A 22,500-nucleotide genomic window follows, 5' to 3' on the forward strand; every position below is an offset into this window, starting at 1 on the left:
AGCCCTTGCTAACAACACACAAAGCTCAATGGAAAGCAAACAGAATACACTGGTCCAGGAGGGATTGCAATCTCTGAATCAAAATCAGTGCATGACCAGAGCATCAACGTGAATAACGATGCACCTTGCCAGGTGTGTATTACTAAGTTGGCAATAAAATGCAGACAGTTGACCGGATAGATCCTTCAAACTTTCAAAATGAGAGAACAGGAAACCATGATGGTCCTCTGGAAGACTTTCATTCTCAGCCATCTGCATTACCGTTCCCAACTGTGGTCACCAATAATGAAGGAACTTGAGGCAAGCCAATGAAGCTACACAAACAAGATCGTCTTAATGCGACGTGTCAGCTACTGGGAGAGACTGAAAAAGTTAAGACTCTACTCCCTAGAATGAAGGCAGGAAAGATATGCAGTAATATACATCTGGAAGATCCTAGAAGAGCTTGTATCTAACTTTGGCATTGTAAGTTACACAAATAGCAAAACAGGAGACTACTACATAGTACCAAAAATCTCAACATTACCATCAGGATACAGAACCAGATACTGCAACAGCTTGGGCTTTAAGGGCCCACAGCTTTCAATATCCTCCTACAAAGACTGAGAGACTTGCATGGTGTGGATGTAGGCATTTTCAAAACAAAACCAGATCACTTTCTGTCAGGAGTTCCAGATGAACCTACCTCAAGGCAAGAAGTACAGATGAGGACAGCAATGTCAAACTCCCTCATTCACCAAATGTCACACATGAAAGGAGGTTTAGTGGAAGTGTAGCAAAGCAAATAGCGGTGCCCCAGTATAGCCACAACAGTCAGGCTGAAACTAAAATATATATGCATGTGTTTTGCACTTTTGGGCATTAAACATCTCTATAAAATGACCTCTCTATTGGAGCCTGGTGCAGCCTTCTGGTTCACTAGTCCTCAGTCAAATCGTCCAACCCATGCTAGCATGGAAAGCGGACGTTAAACGATGATGATGATGATATGATATATATATATATATATATATATATATATATATATATACATATATATATATATATATATATATACATACATATATATATATATATATATATATATATAATCACATCAGCACCATCATCATCCTCATCATTGTCATTATCGTTTTAATGTTCACTTTTCCATGCTAGCCCATTGGCTTACTAATGTTTATTATACTCTACATTGATGTTGCATAATTGTCCTTCATTGGGATTCTAATTTTGTTAATAGTATAAGTTATGCCTGTTTAGGAGCTTTTAACTGTAGAAGCACAGTTGTTGCTTATAGAGACCATGCCAAGCAGACATAGACCTGGTGCAGCCTTCTGGCTTGTCTGTTCTTGTCAAATCATCCAACCCATGCCAGCATGGAAAAAAGGGATGTTAAATGATGATGCTGATGATGTCGATAGTAATAGTGGTAGTGGTGGTGTAGGTGGTGGTGGCCGGAATAGTGAGGAGAGGGATATTTAATTCTGTAATCAAACTGAGTATTCTAGTCTTGTTCATATAATTTCATTTGCAGTATATGATATATATGTATATATATATATATATATACACACACACACTCACACACACATATACCCATGCTAGCATGGAAGGCAGATGTTAGATGATGATGATGATGATGATATATATAGAAAGCAAAGTTATTTTATTCCACATGGCTAAAAACCCACAGAAGAAGTATGGATAAACAAAGAAAATACTTTCAAATAAAAGTACAAACCAAGACATAACAAACTTTAACAGAGTACATACACAACTATTCACACACAAAACTCATTCTCCACTTAACATGAGGAACCTACACAGCTAACAACCTAAACTTTAACCACTGACCCACATACAAACAACTACTGTCCACTCTCTCAACCAGACAAATTAAATTTGGTCTGCTTTGATTATAACTAAAAATGTTCACTCAACCGTGTTGGCTCTCCTTTTCGGTGCAAAACATACTATCACGTGGCACTAACGCATGGCTGTCGTGGGAAATGAACAAAAGTTTATAAACTTAATCATGCCTTCATTCTCTACAGACACTTGACAGAAAACACTCAGAGCATTGATTGTTTGGACATGTTCAGTCAACCGTGTCAGCCTTAACTTATGGCACCAAACATTGTCACTTGATACTAACACACGGACATAACGGGGAACCTACAAAAATTTCTAAGACCAATCATGTAACTATCCACTACCAATCAGATCCTAATCAAAACATATACTAATCTGAGCTATGAGCTCCCTATAAAAAATAGGGAAAGCTTCAAGCAATAGTCAGAAGCAAGACAGCTGTGACATAAGCCACATCTTCCTATTTCAACTTTTTGAAAATCAGTGTAAACTGTGAAACCGGTAAAATATTTCAATAAAACATATTTTAACTATTCTCAGTGTATTTTCAACTTCGATTTTACCTATATATATATATATATATATATATATATATGTATGTATTCATGTGTGTATATATATATTGTGCTTGAGAAGACCCAGCAAGCCAAGTGAGACCATAACCCATGGCCTATGCCAGTAGTGTAAACAGCCCACTTATGCATACCTTTCCTTCATTGGACACTAAACTCTGCTTGTGAAGACCTGTTGAGGCAAGTGAAATCGAAATCAAATTCGATGACAGCACCGCATGACTGGCATCTGTTCCAGAGGAGTGCTAAGAGCACCATCTGAGTGTGGTCGTTGCCAGGGCCGCTGACTGGCTCCCGTGCCGGTGGCATGTAAAGTGCACCATTCAAGTATAATTGTTACCAGCGTTGCCTTACTGGTACTTATGCTGGTGGCACGTGAAAAACAACATTCAAGCAAGGTCGTTGCCAGTGGTGCTGGACTGGCTCCTGTGCAGGTGGCACATAAAAACAGTATTCAAGTATGGCTGTTGCCAGTACTGCCTGACTGGCCCTCATGCCAGTGGTACGTAGAAGCACCAACTACACTCTCGGAGTGGTTGGCGTTAGGAAGGGCATCCAGTTGTAGAAACTCTGCCAGATCAGATTGGAGCCTGGTGTAACCCTCTGGCTCACCAGTCCTCAGTCAAACCATCCAACCCATGCCAGCATGATGATGATATATAAATATATATATATGTTTGTATATATAAATATATATATATATATATATATATATATATATAAACAATATGTTTGTGTGTATGTATATGTGAAGGTGCATGGCTTAGTGGTTAGCGTATTCAGCTCATGATCGTAAGGTCATGAGTTCAATTCCCAGCGATGCATTGTGTCCTTGAGCAAGACACTTTATTTCACAGTGCTCCAGTCCACTCAGCTGGCAAAAATGAGTGGTACCTGTATTTCAAGGGCCACCCTTGTCACACTCTCTATCTCTGTGTCACGTTGAGAAATATGTAAAAAGGAGTACACGTGTCTGTGTAGTGCTCAGTCACTTACACATTAATCTAACGAGCAAGCTGTTTTGTTGATTGGATCAACTGGGACCCTCATCATCGTAACCGATGGAGTGCTTCCATTTATATTTATATATATATACATCACTAGATGTCATCAGAAAGTATCTGGACTACATGTTCTGTGGTTGTACAGTTCAATAGAAATGCATGCACAGCTGACAAACACTAGTAGTTGGCCAACTGAGTTAGTCTGTATATAGGCTTTATCCTCTCTGATTCTGTTCCATTTGTATGTGAGGTTTTGCAATGTAGTTAGAATGGTTCTGCAATCTCTACATTGACTGACAAAATGAAACTATGTCCCTAAATCAAACTTTTCACGAAGCTCAGCAAATCTGCTAGTGGGACCCTCAAAATGCTTTGTCTGGCTTTTAGCAAATGTTTTTTTGGTTGGGGTCAGGCTGTTGAGTTCAAAGCCAGCCAAGTCACAGTTCAAAATGATGAGCATTGAAGGTGACCAGTCCCTGGCAAAGTACCAGAAAATGTGAAAAAGGATCGTGAACTCATCAATGAGGACCATCACAAGATAATTCCTCAACTCTCTCACATAACTGGAATTACTGAATGTTCACCATGTAAAGCTTGTCTGCTATACTCACCTGACCTATTCCCTTATGACTTGGCTGGGGTTTTTTTTTTTTTTTTGTTTTTTACTGAAATGGAATTTAAGCTGAAGGCCACTTCAAGATACTAGATGAAATTCAAATCAAACTGCTGGAGGTATTGGATGGCCTTCAGGAAGAGGACTTCCATGGTGCTTTTTGAGGTGTGGAAGACATGTTAAGATCACTGTTTATGTTCCCAAGAAAACTATTTCAAAAGAGATAGTGTTTGATTGTAAGTATTACATGAAATATATTAACGGGTATACTGATATACCATTTTTAGGGGTTTTGCAGTTCTTTCTGACAGCAACTCATATATATGTGTTATATGAGTGTGTGTGTGTGTGTGTGTGTGTGTGTATGTGTGCATGCGTGTGTGCTAGACTCAATCATTCTGACTGATATAATACATTTTATCTCTCTGCATATAATTACAAAATCATTCTACATAATATAAAACTTGGCTTCAACATATATTTTGTGATAGATTCTGTTTTCCTATGAAAATTGAGAAGAAAATTGGAAAGTCAATGGTTCATAGTTTGTAATTTCTCTGAAATACATTTATTTACAGCAGGAAGTGTTAAGTTTTTTTTATTTTATTGTTTTATAGCATATTTCATTCACCTGCTTTGGATAAATAATTCTGTTGGAAAGAAAGGAACATGTTTTGTTTTCTTTTGTTATTTTTTTGATTTTTTTTTTGATTTTTTTTTTTTGATTTTTTTTTTTTTACAAATACCTCAGTTTTATAATACATTGATTGATTAATGAAAACATTAACATTCTGAAATGGCAAATGTTCTAATGACAAATAACAAAAAGACTGACCTGAATAAAGATACAAATTGATGAATATTGGAGTGAAATATTTCAGCAGTGTTATATTTGCTATGTGGTGGGGTGGGGGTAGGGGGAGCCCACATAGATTTGATCAGTGTACTAACTGAAGAGTTAGAAAACTGGCAAGTTTCAAGCTTGTCATAAGACCCCTCACCACTGATCCTTTATTTATAAGAAATCAAATAAATTATTATTGTTTTTATGATGATCACGATATTTTCAACAGAATTAGGTGTCTGCACTGTCAAGTGCACTTCCATATTCTTGAGATGTATTGGCAGCATTGTATTTCCTGGCTAGATTTCTTTTACCTTGTCACAAGTTGGTTTTGTTGCTTTTGGAGGTTACTTCTAGGGCTTCATGTGCTGGAGCCATACAATCTGAGTTGTTCTGCTGTTGGGTGGTGAATCTGCTTTCTATGTGATTTTATAGAGACTGGGTTATGTTAAATGAGGGGCAGATACTGAGTAAAATATTCCTGGGAGGTGGGGTATGGGATAGATGGTCTCATGTGAGATTTTGGTGCTGTGGGATGGGTTCTAGTATTATTATTGTTGTTGTTGCTGTTGTTGTTATCATCATGATGATCATCATCATCATTATTGTTATTATTTTGTTTTGTATTCATCACAGACTGTGTCACTGTCTGAAAACATTGGGCAAGAGAAGTAATGACTGGAATGTCTCAGATATAATATATGTGTGTGTATGAACATGTACATATATAGGTGTGTGTGTGTGTGTGTATATATATATATATGCATATGTGTGTGTGTGTGTGTATATGCATATATATATGTTTGAATTTTTATATATACATATATGTATACATATATGTATATATATATATATGTATGTATATATATGTGTGTGTGTGTATATATATATATATATATATATGCATATATATGTGTGTATATATATATATATATATATATATGTATATACACATATGTATGTACATATGTATGTATTTGTGTACACACACACATACATATATGTAGCAGGAATATTATACCTAGTCCAAGCACAATAAGCTTTGAACTATCTCAGACTTTGCCATTTATAGTAACAACTACTTTTTTTGCAAATCATAATTGTATCCTTGAGTAGTTTTTGGCATTGGATATAAGGATCTGGGTTCAATTGGTAAACATTCCTGATATATATATATATATATATATACATAGATATATATGTGTGTGTGTGTGTGTGTGTGCGTGTGTGTGTGTGTGTGAGTACATACTCTTCTATTGGCTTCGGTCGTTCGACTGTGACCATGCTGGAGCACATTTTCAAAGATTTTAGTGAATATGATTGACTCCTAGGACTTTCTGGTCCATATTTCATTGACGTCTGTTGAAAGGCTAAGTCACCATTTTTGACAAGATGCAAGTTAACACTCAGGATTAGTAAATACAAACACACAAAGAGAAACAGACTAAACAAAACTAAAACATTTAACAAAATACATGAAATAACCTAGTCTTTACTACTTCAACTACTACGAATACCACTACTATTACTATACTACCACAACTACTACTACTACTACTACTACTACTATTATTATTATTATTATTATTATTATTATTTTAACTTGGGTTTTGGTGGATCTCCTGGAGTCTTGAACGAGTGGTGGGTTTGCAACCTACAGTTCATTGGTTGTGTTTTTTTTTTGTTTTTTTTCTCAACTCTCTAATACTTTCCTGATGATTCTGGCTATGCTAAGGAGGCAAACTTTTTGCAACAGCTCTACTCTGATTTCCTATTACTATTATTATTATTATTATTATTATCACATAGCAGAGGCAGTAACGATAGCAACTGCAGCATCAACAGTAGCAATGAGAATCTGACAGCAGCAGCAGCAGTAATGAAAATAATACAATTCTGGAAACGACAAACAGGAAAATCCAGTTTGCTTAAGTTGTCTTTGACTGAATTTGACTTGAAGACTGATGGCTGCAAAGAGGAACAGCATCATTTTCCAGGCATCAATTTAAAGTGTAACTCAATTAGCAGCAGTGTGAGTATCTGACTGTCACGTGAAGTAGAAAAAAAAATGGTACCAATTACTGCCTCTTCAAAAACTAAGAAAAATCAATTTATCATTCAAGTAATGTGGGATTAGCTAATGCTGGACAGGATGTTTTTCCTGCTGAAACAAATGCAGTATATACACATCAAATATGCATTGCTTCCACTTCTTACAACAATAAATTCTCTTGTATGTAGTGTACCTAATTAGAATTACATGGAGTTGGCCCAAAAGAGTAAAGTACCTTGACCACAGTCACAATGTCATGTTAGTTCAAGTATATGAACCAATGACCTTTTAGTAGATTGTTCAGGATTTTATTGACACGGTCATGCATATGCTCACACAGTGATAGAGAAAATGCTAAAAGATATAATGTATAACAGTAGAACAGTATGACATTATCTTTTTGGAAAAAAGACTCTTTCAATGTTTTCTTGCTTTCCCTAGTTTGTTATTATGCTGCAAATATTCGATGCCAATTAGATTAAAGTTTTGCAGTAATACAAAGTGACTGTAACTCTCTTTCATAGTCTGAACGTAACTTTAAAAACTGCTCAAAAAGTTAATATTTTTTTTCTTAATAACTAATAGTGTGTTTAATATTAGAGAATTTTCAAAAGCAAAAACGATGTTTATTAAACTTGCTGTCCATCCTATGAGATGAATGGTAAGCTGATTTTTTGAGATGGCAGCAGCAAGCACATAACAACTACACAAAAATGTTAGTCTAATATCTCATTGTTTGTTATTGCAAACTGAAGGAGGCAGTAAGGACATCTCGTAAAGACTCCTTTGAAATATATTTTTTCTAAAGATGTTTTGTACATCTGGATTCATTTGGGTTAGTTTGAAGTTTCATCCAAGTTAGAATTAGTCCGGAGAGTATGTTATTTTTCAAGAGTTAATGATAAAATAATGTAGATTTTAGATTTATCACATAGACATTCCTATCAAGAAGAATAGATAAAAGAGATCTAAGTCTGGTGTTGTCAGTTGAAGTTAGTCTGTCCCAACCATTTCATGACTACAAGCGGGACAAAAATCAACAAAAGCACCAAAATTATAAAAGTAGTAAACAAAGAGGTAAGCATCACATAAACAACATTAAAACACATTCAATGCATGACAACTCATTTCTCACATAGGCACAAGGTCTCAGATTTATAAAAGTAATTATATATGTTCATATGCAATTCTCAGGCCTATTTTTTTTATTGATTTGAAGTTACTAGCATCCTAAAAACAAAAAGAAACTATATTAAAAGACTTTAAAAGTTATTCTACTTAATGTTAAAGATATATTTTACTTAACACAGATCAAGATTATGAAATAATATAGCAAAATTCTTGTATACCAAGCTAAAAGAAATCCACATTAATACTTTATACAGTTTGTAATTAATTAGTTTTAGATCTATGTTACCGTATTCTTGTGTTCAATTTTTGCATCCCTCTGAAATCAGAAATCTTCTGCAACATGATGACAAACTGCTGAATGTCAAAGAAGCGATGACTTACAGGTGATTATTTGAACACTTTCACTTCTTTGGTGAGTGACTGAAGGAAAGTTTTTTAGTCTCTCTTTACTTGTTTCAGTCATTTGACTGCGGCCATGCTGGAGCACCACCTTTAGTCGAGCAAATCGACCCCAGGACTTATTCTTTGGATGCCTAGTACTTATTCTATCGGTCTCTTTTTGCCGAACCGCTAAGTTACGGGAACCTAAACACACCAGCATCGGTTGTCAAGCGATGTTGGGGGGACAAACACAGACACACAAATACACATACATATATATATATACATATATACGACAAGCTTCTTTCAGTTTCCGTCTACCAAATCCACTCACAAGGCTTTGGTCGGCCCGAGGCTATAGTAGAAGACACTTACCCAGGGTGCCACGCAGTGGGAATGAACCTGGAACCATGTGGTTGGTAAGCAAGCTACTTACCACACAGCCACTCGTTGAATTTTACTTTCAAAGTATAAATAATTTCTTTTATCATGCGTATACATATGATCACAAGTATATCAATTAGACATATACTTCTTATATACACATACATACATACATATATAAATATGTATATATACATACATACATACACACACATATAAATATACATATACACATATATACTAGAATATATATCTCTGTGTGAATGTGTGTATGCGTACTATATAATCATAGATATATGCATGTATGTATGTCTTTATTCAGTTTTATTTCAAGATTTCTTGCCAATAGAAAAAGAGCTGGTTTCTAACCTAGATCCAAGGCTCTTTCATTGGAATTTCAACATCAACAACTGGGTATGTATGTATGTATGTGTGTATATTCATAACACAATAATTTCTCTCTCCACATACATTTTTATACAAATAAATTTTTATATTTACATATCAATAAACTTCCATTCAGAAAGAAAGGATAAGAAAACGATAATTGTACAGTTATTGTTAAGGGCTTGTGGATTTTATATATCAACAGAAGATGAATTTGTCAGTTTTTCTCTAACTTCATTGCTATTTACCTTACAAAAAAAAAAAAAAAAAAAAAAAAAAGAAATACTGTCTAAACAATTGCTTGCAGCTAAAATTTTAGTACAATCTCAACAATTGGCAGAATAGGATACTGAGAATAGAAACCGAATTTTGTTCCTATTTTCTTATTCTGCCCAGTGAACAATTTTAAATTTGGAATCGGGGCATATTTGGCTTAGTATCCAGTTATCTTATGTTATCAAAGTATTTATCTTTACAAAAAAAAATACAAAAAAAACTCTTGCCCTAGCTCTAAACTTTATCTTGCCAGTACAACTTTACACCAAAATTTCAAATTCTAGAATGGACTCACTGGTTCTAATGAATTGGTTAAAGTTGAGAACATGTAGGAGACATCTCAAGTGTAATTTTTCTTAACCTTAAAACATTTAGAGTTAACTGACCCTATACAACATCTAGATGTAAATACCCTTTCAGATGTTCAACAAATCTTTAACAGCAGTATATGAGCCCTATCAAGGGTTTTTATTTTTGTAATTAAGGTGAAAACTATTATCTAGTATTATAGCTGAAAAGCTGAAGACATTTTCATGTTTTTAGTCAACAAATTGAAGACTCAAATACTCTATGCTATTCACAGAACTAAGTTGAGATTTAAAATAGTAATTTTCTAAGTGAAAATACATGAACAGAAAGGAAATTACAGATCTGCTCGATTGCAAGAAAGCTTGATCACAATAAACTGTGATCTAATTGTCATTTACATTTTTCTTTTTTTTGTCTGTGTTCAGAATAGAAGAAAAATCTATCCTCCTGGCTGGACCACATTTGGCACAAATGTAAGCAAAAGACAAGTTGGAATAATATAAGCAAAAGATAAAGTATACCTTGTATGAAACAATTATCAAGTTAGAAAGCACCTCGATATATATATATATATATATAAATACATGCATGTATATATGCATAAATGTGTATGTATGTGCATATATGTATGTATGAAGGTTGTATGTATGGAAGTATATATGTATAAGTAGGTGTAGATGCATGGGTATGTGTATAGGGATATTTTTCATTTTTTTTTTTTTATACTTTTAATCTGCATATTAGTCCTTGATATTGTTAATTACAAATGGGAGAAACAACTGAGGCTTCCTATGTAGCCTGAAAGTGTGTTAAGTTCCATCCCAGCTAAGAGAAATAGGAAGTGTATAGCCATTTCTTGATATTTAAGGGGTTAGGTTGTAAATATTATTAGAAATGGAAAAGCCCTGAGGAGGAAAATCAGCATTGTATTATTGTAGAGGACGTAGTAAAGTAATTCACAATTCATATTGGAATTTGGTTTAAAAAAAAAACAACAAAAACAGTAACTTGGTTGTTCTGGTCAACCTGGCAGATATGGTAATGATTTTGACTTAAATGTTATGAAGATAGAATTTGTGAAGGGATCGGTTAGTCTGGCAGTATAAGTTTATAAAATTTTATTTCATCAGAAAAGTGACGTTTTTTTTTTAGAGTTTTACTTTTGTGTTAGAATAAGCATATGACCTTGAAAATCTTCTAAGAGATGTTGAACAGTTTCACCATTTGACTTGGTGATTAACTAATTATACATTATTTAACTGACCAAATTAGCCTAGAGTTTAGTGGTCAACCAAAATAAATTAACTAAGGATCAGATCAGTTAAATTATTGTCAAAAACATTCTACATTTGAATTGAAAAACCATTTATCGGATAGAGTAAGTAAAAAAGGATGTACTAGTCAGAATTAAAAATCAAAATTATAAAGAAAACCAGAGCTAATGCCATAACAAAAAATGGAATTTCATAAATAGTTGCTTTTCCTTTTACCTTTGGTATTTTAACCAAATATTTTGCAGCTGAATGATCATTCAGTTCATTCAGAATAATATTACAGAATTAAGAAAACTTGGTGTGTTACAGGATGGCATTGGTTTATTGGAGTGAATACTCCAATATTGTATTTTATTGTGTTTTGTATAATTTTCCTTTTACTGTTCGACATGATTATGCACAATCATGCCATTGTTAATGTGTGTGTGTGTGTGTGTAAGTGTGAGTGTGTGTACAAGTGTAAAATTGTGTGAAAGTAGTGTTTTTGGTTTTTTTTTTAATCCATAAAGCTAATGTGAAGAATTGTGTTAATAAATGCTGCATTGGCAATCACCAGATTTTCTGATATAAAAAAAAGACCAATACAGTCACTTAGCCATAGGTCTGATAGCATGGCCATGAGGTTTGTATGCATGATATCCTCTATCTAAACATTGTCAATATGAAGCACAATGGGTGCATTAGCTTAGTATTATTTCTTTGAAAATTTCTTTTAAGAATTTGTTTTAAGCATATGTTGCCTTAATTGTGTAACACTTAATGTCTTAGTACTGCTAAGTTATTTAGCAGTTAGGAATTTTATTTGAAAGATAAATCATTTGTTTCCTAATCAGATTGAAATGATTTCACAGAAGAATTCATTTGAGCATGTTTACTACATGCATTGCCAAACATCAACTGCTGGTTTTGATGTGACGGGTGAATGGTTGCCAAAATGGTTTTAAAATGGAAACTAATTTCTATGTTGTTTCTTGAAAAGAGAACATTAACAGTTTCAACTTTAGCATGAGTGATGTTGCTTTGATTGGTGAAGATTAACACCAATAGATACGAGTTAAGTGTAATTATCAAGCCAACGGGTTATAGGAAGGACATCTTATCGCAATTTTGTAATTAAAAACCAACAGCAACGAGGGTGGGGATGGGGGGGGGGTATAAGAAAAGTGTTGCTGAAAGTTATAAACTATAGGAGCTGAATAAACAATGAAATAATTCATAAATGGTTTTGCAGAAGTACTACTTCAGCATTGAGTAATGGATTTTTCCAGTCGATGGAATTTTATTCACACAGTAAACTTTTATGCAAACGTAATGATAACAAGGGTAAGCTGGCCAAACAAATCTTGGCTAGAATTCTTCAGGTAATGAAAAAATTGTTTCCCCAGCAAAATACTTCATTTAATTTGTGTTTTGAAATAAATCTAAAATGAATTTGGAAGATGAAAATTGTCCACTAGTATAGTTTCATAATTATAGATTTGTTGTGGACTATGAAACTATACCACAGCATAAAAGATAAGGAAGATTGCACTTCAGTCTGTCATGGTTCATATCAGCTAGAAATATCAACAAAGAAATATTATTATTTATTTTATTATTACGAAAATATTCATTTCTCGTTGTTCCCGTGCAACCATAACCAAATTGTAAAATAATAAAGAGTTGAAAACTATGTATTATGTTCTCGCTACACAAAGATATGTAATACAGCAAGTAATATTACCTTGTTGATCTTCTAAGAGAAGAAAAGAATAATTAAATGCTACATCATAAAATGATAGCTTTTGGTGACTGTTTAAAAAAGGTAAGCACATCTGAATCTGTAAGTTCTTTTTTTTTTTTTTTTTTCACTATCTCTGGATTAATTTTCATTCAGTAAGTGAATAATTTCTGAATTATTTTACTAGTGATAGTGATTAAAACTTAATATTTCACATTACTTTGTTAATATATTAATTAGATTGTCTTAGATATTAATTGAGAAGGTGATGTATAAAAGAAATTTTGTTCATTTATTTTTATAATTTGCATTGATTAAAATACTCTGAAAGTGAGGTTTTTATAACAAAGAAATACTCTGGGTGGAAGTCTAAACAGTTCTAATGCTTTTCATTGTCTTTTTGATAAAGAATAGTGGAAAACTACTTTAATGTCTATTCTAAGACTTTCTCTTAGATTAATAAAATAAATATCAATAATCTAGTCCCTTTGTTTAATTTAGTATGACAGGTTCAATAACTAGAAAAGTGTCTTTAATTAACATCAAGTCTATATTAATTTTTAAATTAGCATCTTAAATTAAATCTACCTAAAAACCGGCATGAAGAGAAACAACGGGTTTCTATGAAGTGATTACAATGAAATTTCAATCCAGTGAATTCTATGTCAATGAATCAAAAACTAAAGTTCATTTATGTTTAGTAAATTTGTTGCTGAAAGAGCATTGTTTAGTTTTAGTGCAATTAGATGCCATCTTGATTGACGGTCAGCCAATAATGATTAAATGTCACCTCTATTTTCTCATTCACTGATTTCACTTATTCATTTTTGTCTTCTCTTTCATTATCTTCTGATCAATTTTCATACTCCCCCTTCTCTTTCTCCAACACTCCCTCTCTCAACACACTCCCCCCCCCCCTCTCTCACACACACACATACACGTGCATACACACTTACACACCGCTCACCTTGGCAGTTAGATGTCTTCAAGAGTTGACAAAGGGCAGTTTTCTATAATATTCCAGATCTAATTTAAGTGGAGATCTTACTCTGTGAAAATACCATTCCTCCATACAGTTTAATGCAACTGGCTGCAAATTGAAATAAAATTTGTTCACAAACAGTTGTTTCTTCTGTATAAGATGAGGGATATCACCAACTCCAAAAACGCAGATGCTCCGAACCCAGATTCCAGAACAAGGTGCTAGTCCTTTCCAAATGGCATAAGTTGCCAACCATGGCTTTTTATCAGGATCTCCTAAAAGCAATAAATTCAAGAAACATGAACAATTTTAGAGTATTGAATTATAACAATATGAATGTAATAGAACATTAAACAATATGTCAGACATGGTTTGTGGAATTTAGTTAAATCCATAAATCTGATCATAACATACAATTCATGAAAGCTATGTGTAAAGTTGATAGCTTACCAGCCTATCAGCAGAGAGGATGTCAGTTCAAATTTCATTAATGATGGTGTGTTGTGTGTCAGGCATAGAAACTTAATATTCAATGATACAGTCTCCCACATATATAAGTAGACTAGCAGTATAGCCCGGCGCTGCCCGGGATTAAGCTAGGATTATTAAGTGATCAAGTGCTTTACTTTAAACCAAAATAAGTAACATCGACATCAGATTTGAGCAAAATCCATTGAAATTGGTTTGGCTGAAAATGGTTTGCTGGCAATTTGATTGGGAAATCCCATAAGGAATCAGTTTATTGGTTATTTCCACTCATTGACTGTTTTTTTTAAAGTTGCATTAGAGATCTGCATAGGAGAAGGTTGATCTGAAGGTTTGCATTGGGGATCTGGATTGGAGTAACTTAGGAAAACTTACCAACAGCCTTAACCATAAAATAAGGGGCCTGTCCCTTCTAGGTTAACTCTAACCCTAACCCTAACCCTAAACCCTAACCCTAACCCTGACCCTAAAACCGTAACCCTAACACCAACCCTAATCCTAATCCTAACCCTAACTGTAAAACCCTAACCGTAACACCCTAGTGAAAATCGTGCGGGTGTTAATCTGAAAAATTACCAAACCCTTTTTGTGGTCTGAAAAACGGGTTGGGTGGGGTGACTGACAAATTGTTACATACGTTTTTGTTTCATAGTTGTGAAATATAAACAAAGCTCTTTCGCTCCCAAAGTAGTATATGTGCGTGTATGTGAGAGTGAGAAGGGGGAGAAAGATGAATGATTTAAAATACATTTTACACTTACTCTGTCTTCCTTACCAACATTTTCTTTCGTAATACGCTTTCTGTGTCCCTCTTCCACTTTTTCGTTCTTTTTTTCTTTTGTTAGAAACCGGCAAACAAACTCTGTCTTGGTTAGAAAAGTTTTCTATGCTTTCTGTCTCCCTTTCCCACTTTTTCATTTTTTTTTTGTTAGACGCTAGCAAACACTCTGTATTTCCCCCCTGTCACAAACACACTATTTCTGTCTGTCTGTCTCACTTTCTCTCTCTCTCTCTCTCTCTCTCTCTCTCTCTCTCCCCTCTCTCTCTCTCCTTCGCGCGCGTACGCGCAGATTTGACTTCGCCATGTCAACAAACTTCAAAATTGTTGAAAGTTTATCGATTTTTACAGCTATACGAGGGTGCCTCTGAGAGAAAAAGTTGACAAAAATGCAGATAGGGTTATGACGAATCTCCTCCTAAAATTGGAGCAACATGCGTGCTAATTTGTGGACGTGCATAAAGTACATTCACACACACACATCTTCTCTTATATATACATACGGATACTGTGAGGAGGCATGGTTCACTACTGAAAGTTTTGAGTATTATTGATGAACTTTTCTTTGGTGAATTGTTTTAAACCCTCGAAAAGAAAGTAAATGTATTAGCTGTTGTTTAACCCAATGCATGGGTAACTGCTGGCCTTCCATAAACAACTTTGCCTGGACTTTCTAGGTGCAATTCCATAGTCATTCATGACCAAAGAGGGTCTTGACCCTTTTTACCCCCAAATCAAACAAACCTATAAGGCATTCTAGCCATGACCATTTCAATTTTTTATGAGTAGATAGGACAATATCATCTGATGTGTCCTGTCCTTAGATAAAACAGTAGTGTATTACCTAGGGGAGATATTGTTGCTATTTCTAGTAAATTGAGTGATCACATTAGCTCAAACTTTTTCAACTCTTACTGGAAATTAACTGTTGATGTTGTCTTTTTTTTTGCTGCTGTTGTTGGTTAGCTTTAGGTCAACCCTGATTGAGAATGGCTATTATATATCTGGGACTACATTGTTTAAAACTATGACTGCGAGTCCGCTGTCCTAACCTAATAGTGGAGGCGCAATGGCCCAGTGGTTAGGGCAGTGGACTCACGGTCATAGGATCGCGGTTTCAATTCCCAGACCAGGCGTTGTGAGTGTTTATTGAGCGAAAACACCTAAAACTCCACAAGGCTCCGGCAGGGGATGGTGGCGAACCCTGCTGTACTCTCTCACTACAACTTCTCTTACTTCCTGCTTCTGTTGTGTCTGTAATTCAAAGGGTCAGCCTTGTCACACTGTGTCACGCTGAATATCCCCGAGAACTACATTAAGGGTACATGTGTTTGTGGAGTGCTCAGCCACTTGCACGTTAATTTCACGAGCAGGCTGTTCTGTTGATCGGATCAACTGGAACCCTCGACGTCGTAAGCTACGGAGTGCCAACAACAACAACATTGTTTAATGTCTCTTTTCTTTCTAAGACACAAAGGTGTGATTTGAGGAAGATTTCTCTGCTATTTCTTGCAGATCATACAACCACTTAAACACTTCCTTATTACCTCATGATAAATAAGTACTAAACTGATTTAATGGACTACAACTGAAAGTGTCTTTGTATCTTGGCAAAATAATCAGATTAAAATTTCTCACCCAGTTGTGAGCCACATCTCCAATTTGTTTCTCGTCTTTTTTTGAGGCTAATGAAATTAAATCAATATGAAGCATCAATTAAATGGGCTGAACATTCTCCCAAATAAATTGGCTTTGTGCTTATTCAGAAAAATCAATATTTGATAATTATCTTAGGAGAGTGCAGTAAAGTAAGAAGAAGATGGTGGAATTGATGGGTTCAGGAGAGTCTGTATTGACAAGTATCAAACATTAGTCTCTTGTCTGTCAACCTGTTTTCAACAATAAGATTTAAATGACCAAGGCAACTAGGGATTGTAAGAAGGTCTAATTTTTATGTTGTTCTTTTTTCTTGACCAGTGATTCCTTGAATTCTGGCCTCTTCCACCTTTTTTCAGCTGAATGGCATAAACTGCAGATAAGAACTAAGCTTAACAGACTGTGGTAGATCATTAAACTATCAACTTTAGATAAATCTCTTCAAAAAACTGTAATTTATGATGAAATTCAAGGATTTCATAAACTTTTTAAAGGGAGAGAAAGGAAAGCAAAAATATGAGACCATTTGGGAAGAGGTATGTTAAGAAATGACATTTGAATAATTTCCAAAAGTTTTAAAGACACAAATGGAAAGAAACTGCTCAAGCCTGAGAATTACTATGAGACTACAATAAATATCTGGAAGTCTCTTGTCAGGTAAAAAAAAAAAAAAGCAAACACAAAAGCTTTAAAGTAGTTGGTCCTCTAAAAGACATTGCATCTTAAACAAATGTAAAACTAATCCACTGGAGTAGGAATGTCATATCATCTTTCCACAGATTCGTAATTCATAACATCAAAGCCTGGAATTCTTGCAAAAACTAATTATTTATTTTAACCATTTCTTCACTAAAACCCATTTCTGGGATAATAAAAAAAGGTTTAAGGAAAGAAGGGCAACCCTGTAATAAACTTTTCCATAAATTCCTATGTGATCAAACGTTAGGCAGAGATGACCAATGAAATGACCGTTATTGGAATGGATTAACTAAGGAGAATCAAGTATTATTTGGGTCTAGCTTGGTTCATATCAGAAAATCAATCAATATTGTGAATATTGATTTTATAAATCATTTTGTTTGTGTGAGAGGGGATATCCACAGACATACAAGCACACACACATATATAAATGTGTTTGTGTGTGTGCACATGTGCATGGAAACTAATAATGAAGCCGCCCAGCTTTCAGTACATTAATTAGTGAAAGTATTAGTTAAATAGTCAGTCTATTCACCAGTGTATCAGTTAATTAGTTAATATTTTAACCAACATATTTAGCTATTTCATTAGCCACTGTATCTGCTAGTTTTTGCCTGTAAACTAATCTATTATCTGATGTTCTAGCTAAAGTTATGCCCATTATATTTGCCAGTGTATTTGCTAGAATATTAACTGGTGATGACCAAAGTCTCAAGTAAAGAAATAATCATACTAGTACATAATTAGCAATATTGTAACTATTATAACCATGTATTGGCTAAAGTACCAATTAATTAACCATTATATGAACTAATTTATTAGTTAATGTTGTTCTATATTTAAGAGATGAGGAATTATTTACATTATTTACATTATTTACATTGGACGGATATTTGTCCTCATCTTGTTTGTTGTTAACACAACATTTCGGCTGATATACCCTCCAGCCTTAGTCAGGTGTCTTGGGGAAATTTCGAACCTGGGTTCTCATTCCTAACGATGTTACTATTATTATATTATTATTATTATTATTACTATTATTAATCAGGTCGCTGCCGTGAATCGAACTCGGAACCTTGGGGTTAGTAGCCCGCGCTCTTAACCACTACGCCACAGCATATGGCCCACGGGCATATGGCGTAGTGGTTAAAAGCGCGGGCTACTAACCCCAAGGTTCCGAGTTCGATTCACGGCAGCGACCTGATTAATAATAGTAATAATAATAATAATAATAATAATATAATAATAGTAACATCATTAGGAATGAGAACCCAGGTTTGAAATTTCCCCAAGACACCTGACGAAGGCTGGAGGGTATATCAGCCGAAACGTTGTGTTAACAACAAACAAGATGAGGACAAATATCCGTCCAATGTAAATAATGTAAATTAGTTAATGTTGTATTATATTGTTTACTATTTTGGATGGAAAATATTGGTTATTAACCTAAATTAACCTATTAGCAGTGGTGGAAAAAGCAGAATCAAAATGTTACTCTTTTTTTTTTTGTGAAGGCAAAAGATAGATGTGAATACATATTTTTTGCATCAATAATCCAATCCAATATGAGATATTGACATACACTCAAAACATAGCAAACATTTATGGCCTTGAGCAATGTGCAATCACAAACCTGGCAACTGCCGTTGATTTAGAATAAGAAGGGGAAGCAAACAACAAATTGAAACTTTCCTTGCAATAACCTTCAAAAAGAAATTTCGGTTTTTTCTGGACAACTGCAAAAATATGCTTCTGCTTCAAAAAGCATATCTGTCTACACTCATGCATGCACAACACAAACACGCAAACAGACATAGATAGATAGACAGACAGACAAACAGACAGACAGACAAAGGGATAGATGGATAGATAGGTAAATACATGAGAGAGAGAATTGAATGACAAAGATATTCTCACCTTTGTAGCCACCAGGTGTGTTTAAATGTTGATTTAACTTAGTATGATGTAATGTTGCCCAAATGTATTCATCTGGGCTGTTAATATCTTCAAGCCATTTCACAAAGTCTTGTACTCGATGGTCTGTTATTACAAATTTCACGAAATTTCTAGAAAAAACACCGTAAGCACTTCCTTTTACTATACTTATATTATGGGGCGGTGGAAGTTTTTTCTTGTATGTATTTTCTAATGTCTTTTTTCCTTTAACATCAACAATTTTATAAACATATTTGAAACGGCCAGTCAACATACGTGCCCCAGTTATGCCTTCAATATCATTTGAACCATTGTAGATTTTTAGAATCTTCACTAGCTCCAGATTTGTTCTCAAGGGATATGTTTGACCAGGAAGGTTGATGAAGTATTTCCAGCTAATGTTAGTTTTTAGGAGATCCGACATACAATTTAAATCTGCCTGTAGACGAGAAAAACCAGAATATATAACATCTTCAAGTTTTGAAGCAATGAAGACATTGTCAAAACAAGCTGCTAAACGCCTGATATTGTCATGAAGACTCTTTGATGACTTGGCATCGATGTGAAGGCAATATATATTACTTGGTCGATATATAGCTCGTAATAAACGCTCCACTTGGAAAAAATCTTTATATAAAAGAATACTGAAAGCAATCGGAAACTGTTTCTCCTCTTCAGAAACATTAAAAATGTATTTAGATGACTCACGGATAACTTTGCAACTTTTAAATTCTTGTAAGAAATATTTACGGTAATATTTCGAATTAGTTCCAATCTTTGATGATCGTTTTATTTCCTCTTTATCACCTTTAAAAACTTGACCACAGTTTACCGGACGCATTTGGTAGGAATAAGCGGACAAACCAGCAATATGTTCGGCCATTCTTTCCCGTCCATGTTTTACGTGATCCATAGGGAACTCATCTGTGTCTATTGTTTCTGGATTTACCTGTTGCCGTCTACACCAAATCCATACTTGCGAACCAGAGAGTAAAACGAGAAGGATAATGATATTACATGTTGTGCACCTGAGGCGCAAATAATAGCGCAGACGGCAACAGGCTCGAAACATTTTGACAACAAATTGAAAATGTTGCTCCTAGAATGAAAAAGAAAAAAAACAAATAGAAATTGATAATAATCTGCAACATGAATGCTTATTAGATGTATAGAAGATAGGTGAAGTGAAATGATTGCAAGTGGAAATAATTGATCTTGCTAGTTTTAACAATTATAACAACATCGACAAGGATGATGAGGAGGAAGGATTGTCATTGGTGATATAAGCAAAGTTAATTTCAAACGGGAGCGGAAATGATCGTATTGATTATTAATATAAAATGCAAATGAATTAGTAATACATTGAGGCATGGTACAGTGAAGTACAATACATATTGAACAGGAGAGTGAAATGCAAAGGCAGCAGAAGATAAAACGGTAAAGTACAGTATAACAGGGCGGAGAAATACAAAACACACTGGGACATAACAAATGCTTGAGAGAGAGAGAGAGAGAGAGAGAGAGAGAGAGAGAGAGAGAGAGAGAGTGAGTGTGTTTGTGTGTATATGTGTGTGTGTGTGTGTGTATGTGCACACGTGTGTAATTATATAGGTTTGTAAATCAAGGCACATTAAAACTGAGACTTATGGAAATATTATTTGCAGGGTTTTTGAATAACAAAACAGGATAAAGAAAATTTTTTGGGCATTATTTTTTCTCTATTACATGTGTTTCATTTGTTAATAGGAATTACAAAGATTTACATGTTCTATAGACATGTAAGGAATTTCCTATCAGAGAAATTGACAGACAGAGGAAAATTTTTATAATGCAAAAATAAATTTGGATGAAGCTTCTATATTTCAATATTAATCAGGAGTGTTACAGATAGCCCCAGTGAAGGAAAGAGAACAATATGCACACATATTTGTGCAGACATACACATACACATACACAAACATGCACATAGATATTCTTTTCTCTCTTTTTTCCTTTATCTTTTCTCTTTTTCTGATTTTCTTTTTTTTTCTTCTTTTAATATATATTTTCTCTTATATATTTCTGTTTCTTTATATAAAAGAAAATTATATTTAATATCACACTAATACAAACTCCAATTTCATTGTGCATACATGTATATATATTTGTGTGTATGCATGAGTACTTGTAGGTGTATGTACATGTGTGTGTGTATGCTTGTGTGTATATAAATATATATATATTTGTGTGTATATATATGTATATGTGTGCATATATATATATATATATATACACACACACACACACACACACACACACACACACACATATATATATATATATATATATATATACTAGCAGTATAGCCCGGCTTTGCCCGGGATTAAGTTGGGATTATTAAGCTAATCAAGTTCTTTATTTCAAACCAAACTAAGTAACATGACGCCAAATTTGGTCAGAATCAGTGTTGCAACTGGAGCGCATGGGTTGAGAGTTTGATCGGCAGAAGTGATCAGGTTACACATGCCGTCCCTTTGAAAACACCACTGCCATCATCTAACCCCTCTTTGCTCATGGGTTAGGAACCCTTCCAGCAAGGAAAATAGAATGACCAAAAGGGCTCCCGATTCCCTGTGTCAGAAGCGGTTCTGTTCAGGTCACAACGAAGTCTTAAGTATATATATATATATATATATATATATATATATATATATATATATATATATATGAGAACACAGATGTTACGAAAGTAAAACGTTAATGTTCGAAACTGCAGCAGGCCATAGATAATTCTTTATTCTGTATATTTCTCATTTTGTCCTGTTCTGGCGTTTTGCGAAATTTTTGTCGTTGATGACCTCTTTCTAGCATAACGGATGTCCACCTAGTGGTCATCCCTTATACACGTGTAATACAATTTTTTCTGAATTTTCAGATTTGTTATATGCTAGGCCACTTGGTTTTAAATTGAATTAATATTCAATTTATCATCCTATCTATCTATCTATCTATCTATCTATATATATATATATATATATATATATATATATATATATATATCGGTAATCTTCCAGTTTCGAGAGGTAAAAGAAATAAATAAAAATATTCAAGGGAAATAACTGAACGACTTACCAGTATTATCCGTACTACTTTTTCTCTAAAACA

The 22,500-nt window shown here is 34.2% G+C and overlaps 1 protein-coding gene across 1 annotated transcript in view; it reads right to left on the reverse strand.

Annotated features, from left to right (window-relative positions):
* Positions 1 to 12,318: 12,318 nt before the first annotated feature.
* The window catches only part of LOC106868699 (beta-1,3-galactosyl-O-glycosyl-glycoprotein beta-1,6-N-acetylglucosaminyltransferase 3), a 34,110-nt gene continuing 23,928 nt past the window's right edge, over positions 12,319 to 22,500 (reverse strand). Inside the window, exons 2-3 of the mRNA XM_014914084.3 lie at positions 19,339 to 20,455; positions 12,319 to 14,077 (exon numbers count right to left, since the gene is read on the reverse strand). Of these exons, the coding sequence (XP_014769570.1) occupies positions 13,806 to 14,077; positions 19,339 to 20,428 (1,362 nt within the window). The 5' untranslated portion in view covers positions 20,429 to 20,455 and the 3' untranslated portion in view covers positions 12,319 to 13,805. The remainder of the gene's footprint in view (positions 14,078 to 19,338; positions 20,456 to 22,500) is intronic.

This window comes from Octopus bimaculoides, chromosome 16, assembly GCF_046866305.1.
Source record: "Octopus bimaculoides isolate indiv1 chromosome 16, ASM4686630v1, whole genome shotgun sequence".
NCBI lineage: Eukaryota > Metazoa > Mollusca > Cephalopoda > Octopoda > Octopodidae > Octopus > Octopus bimaculoides.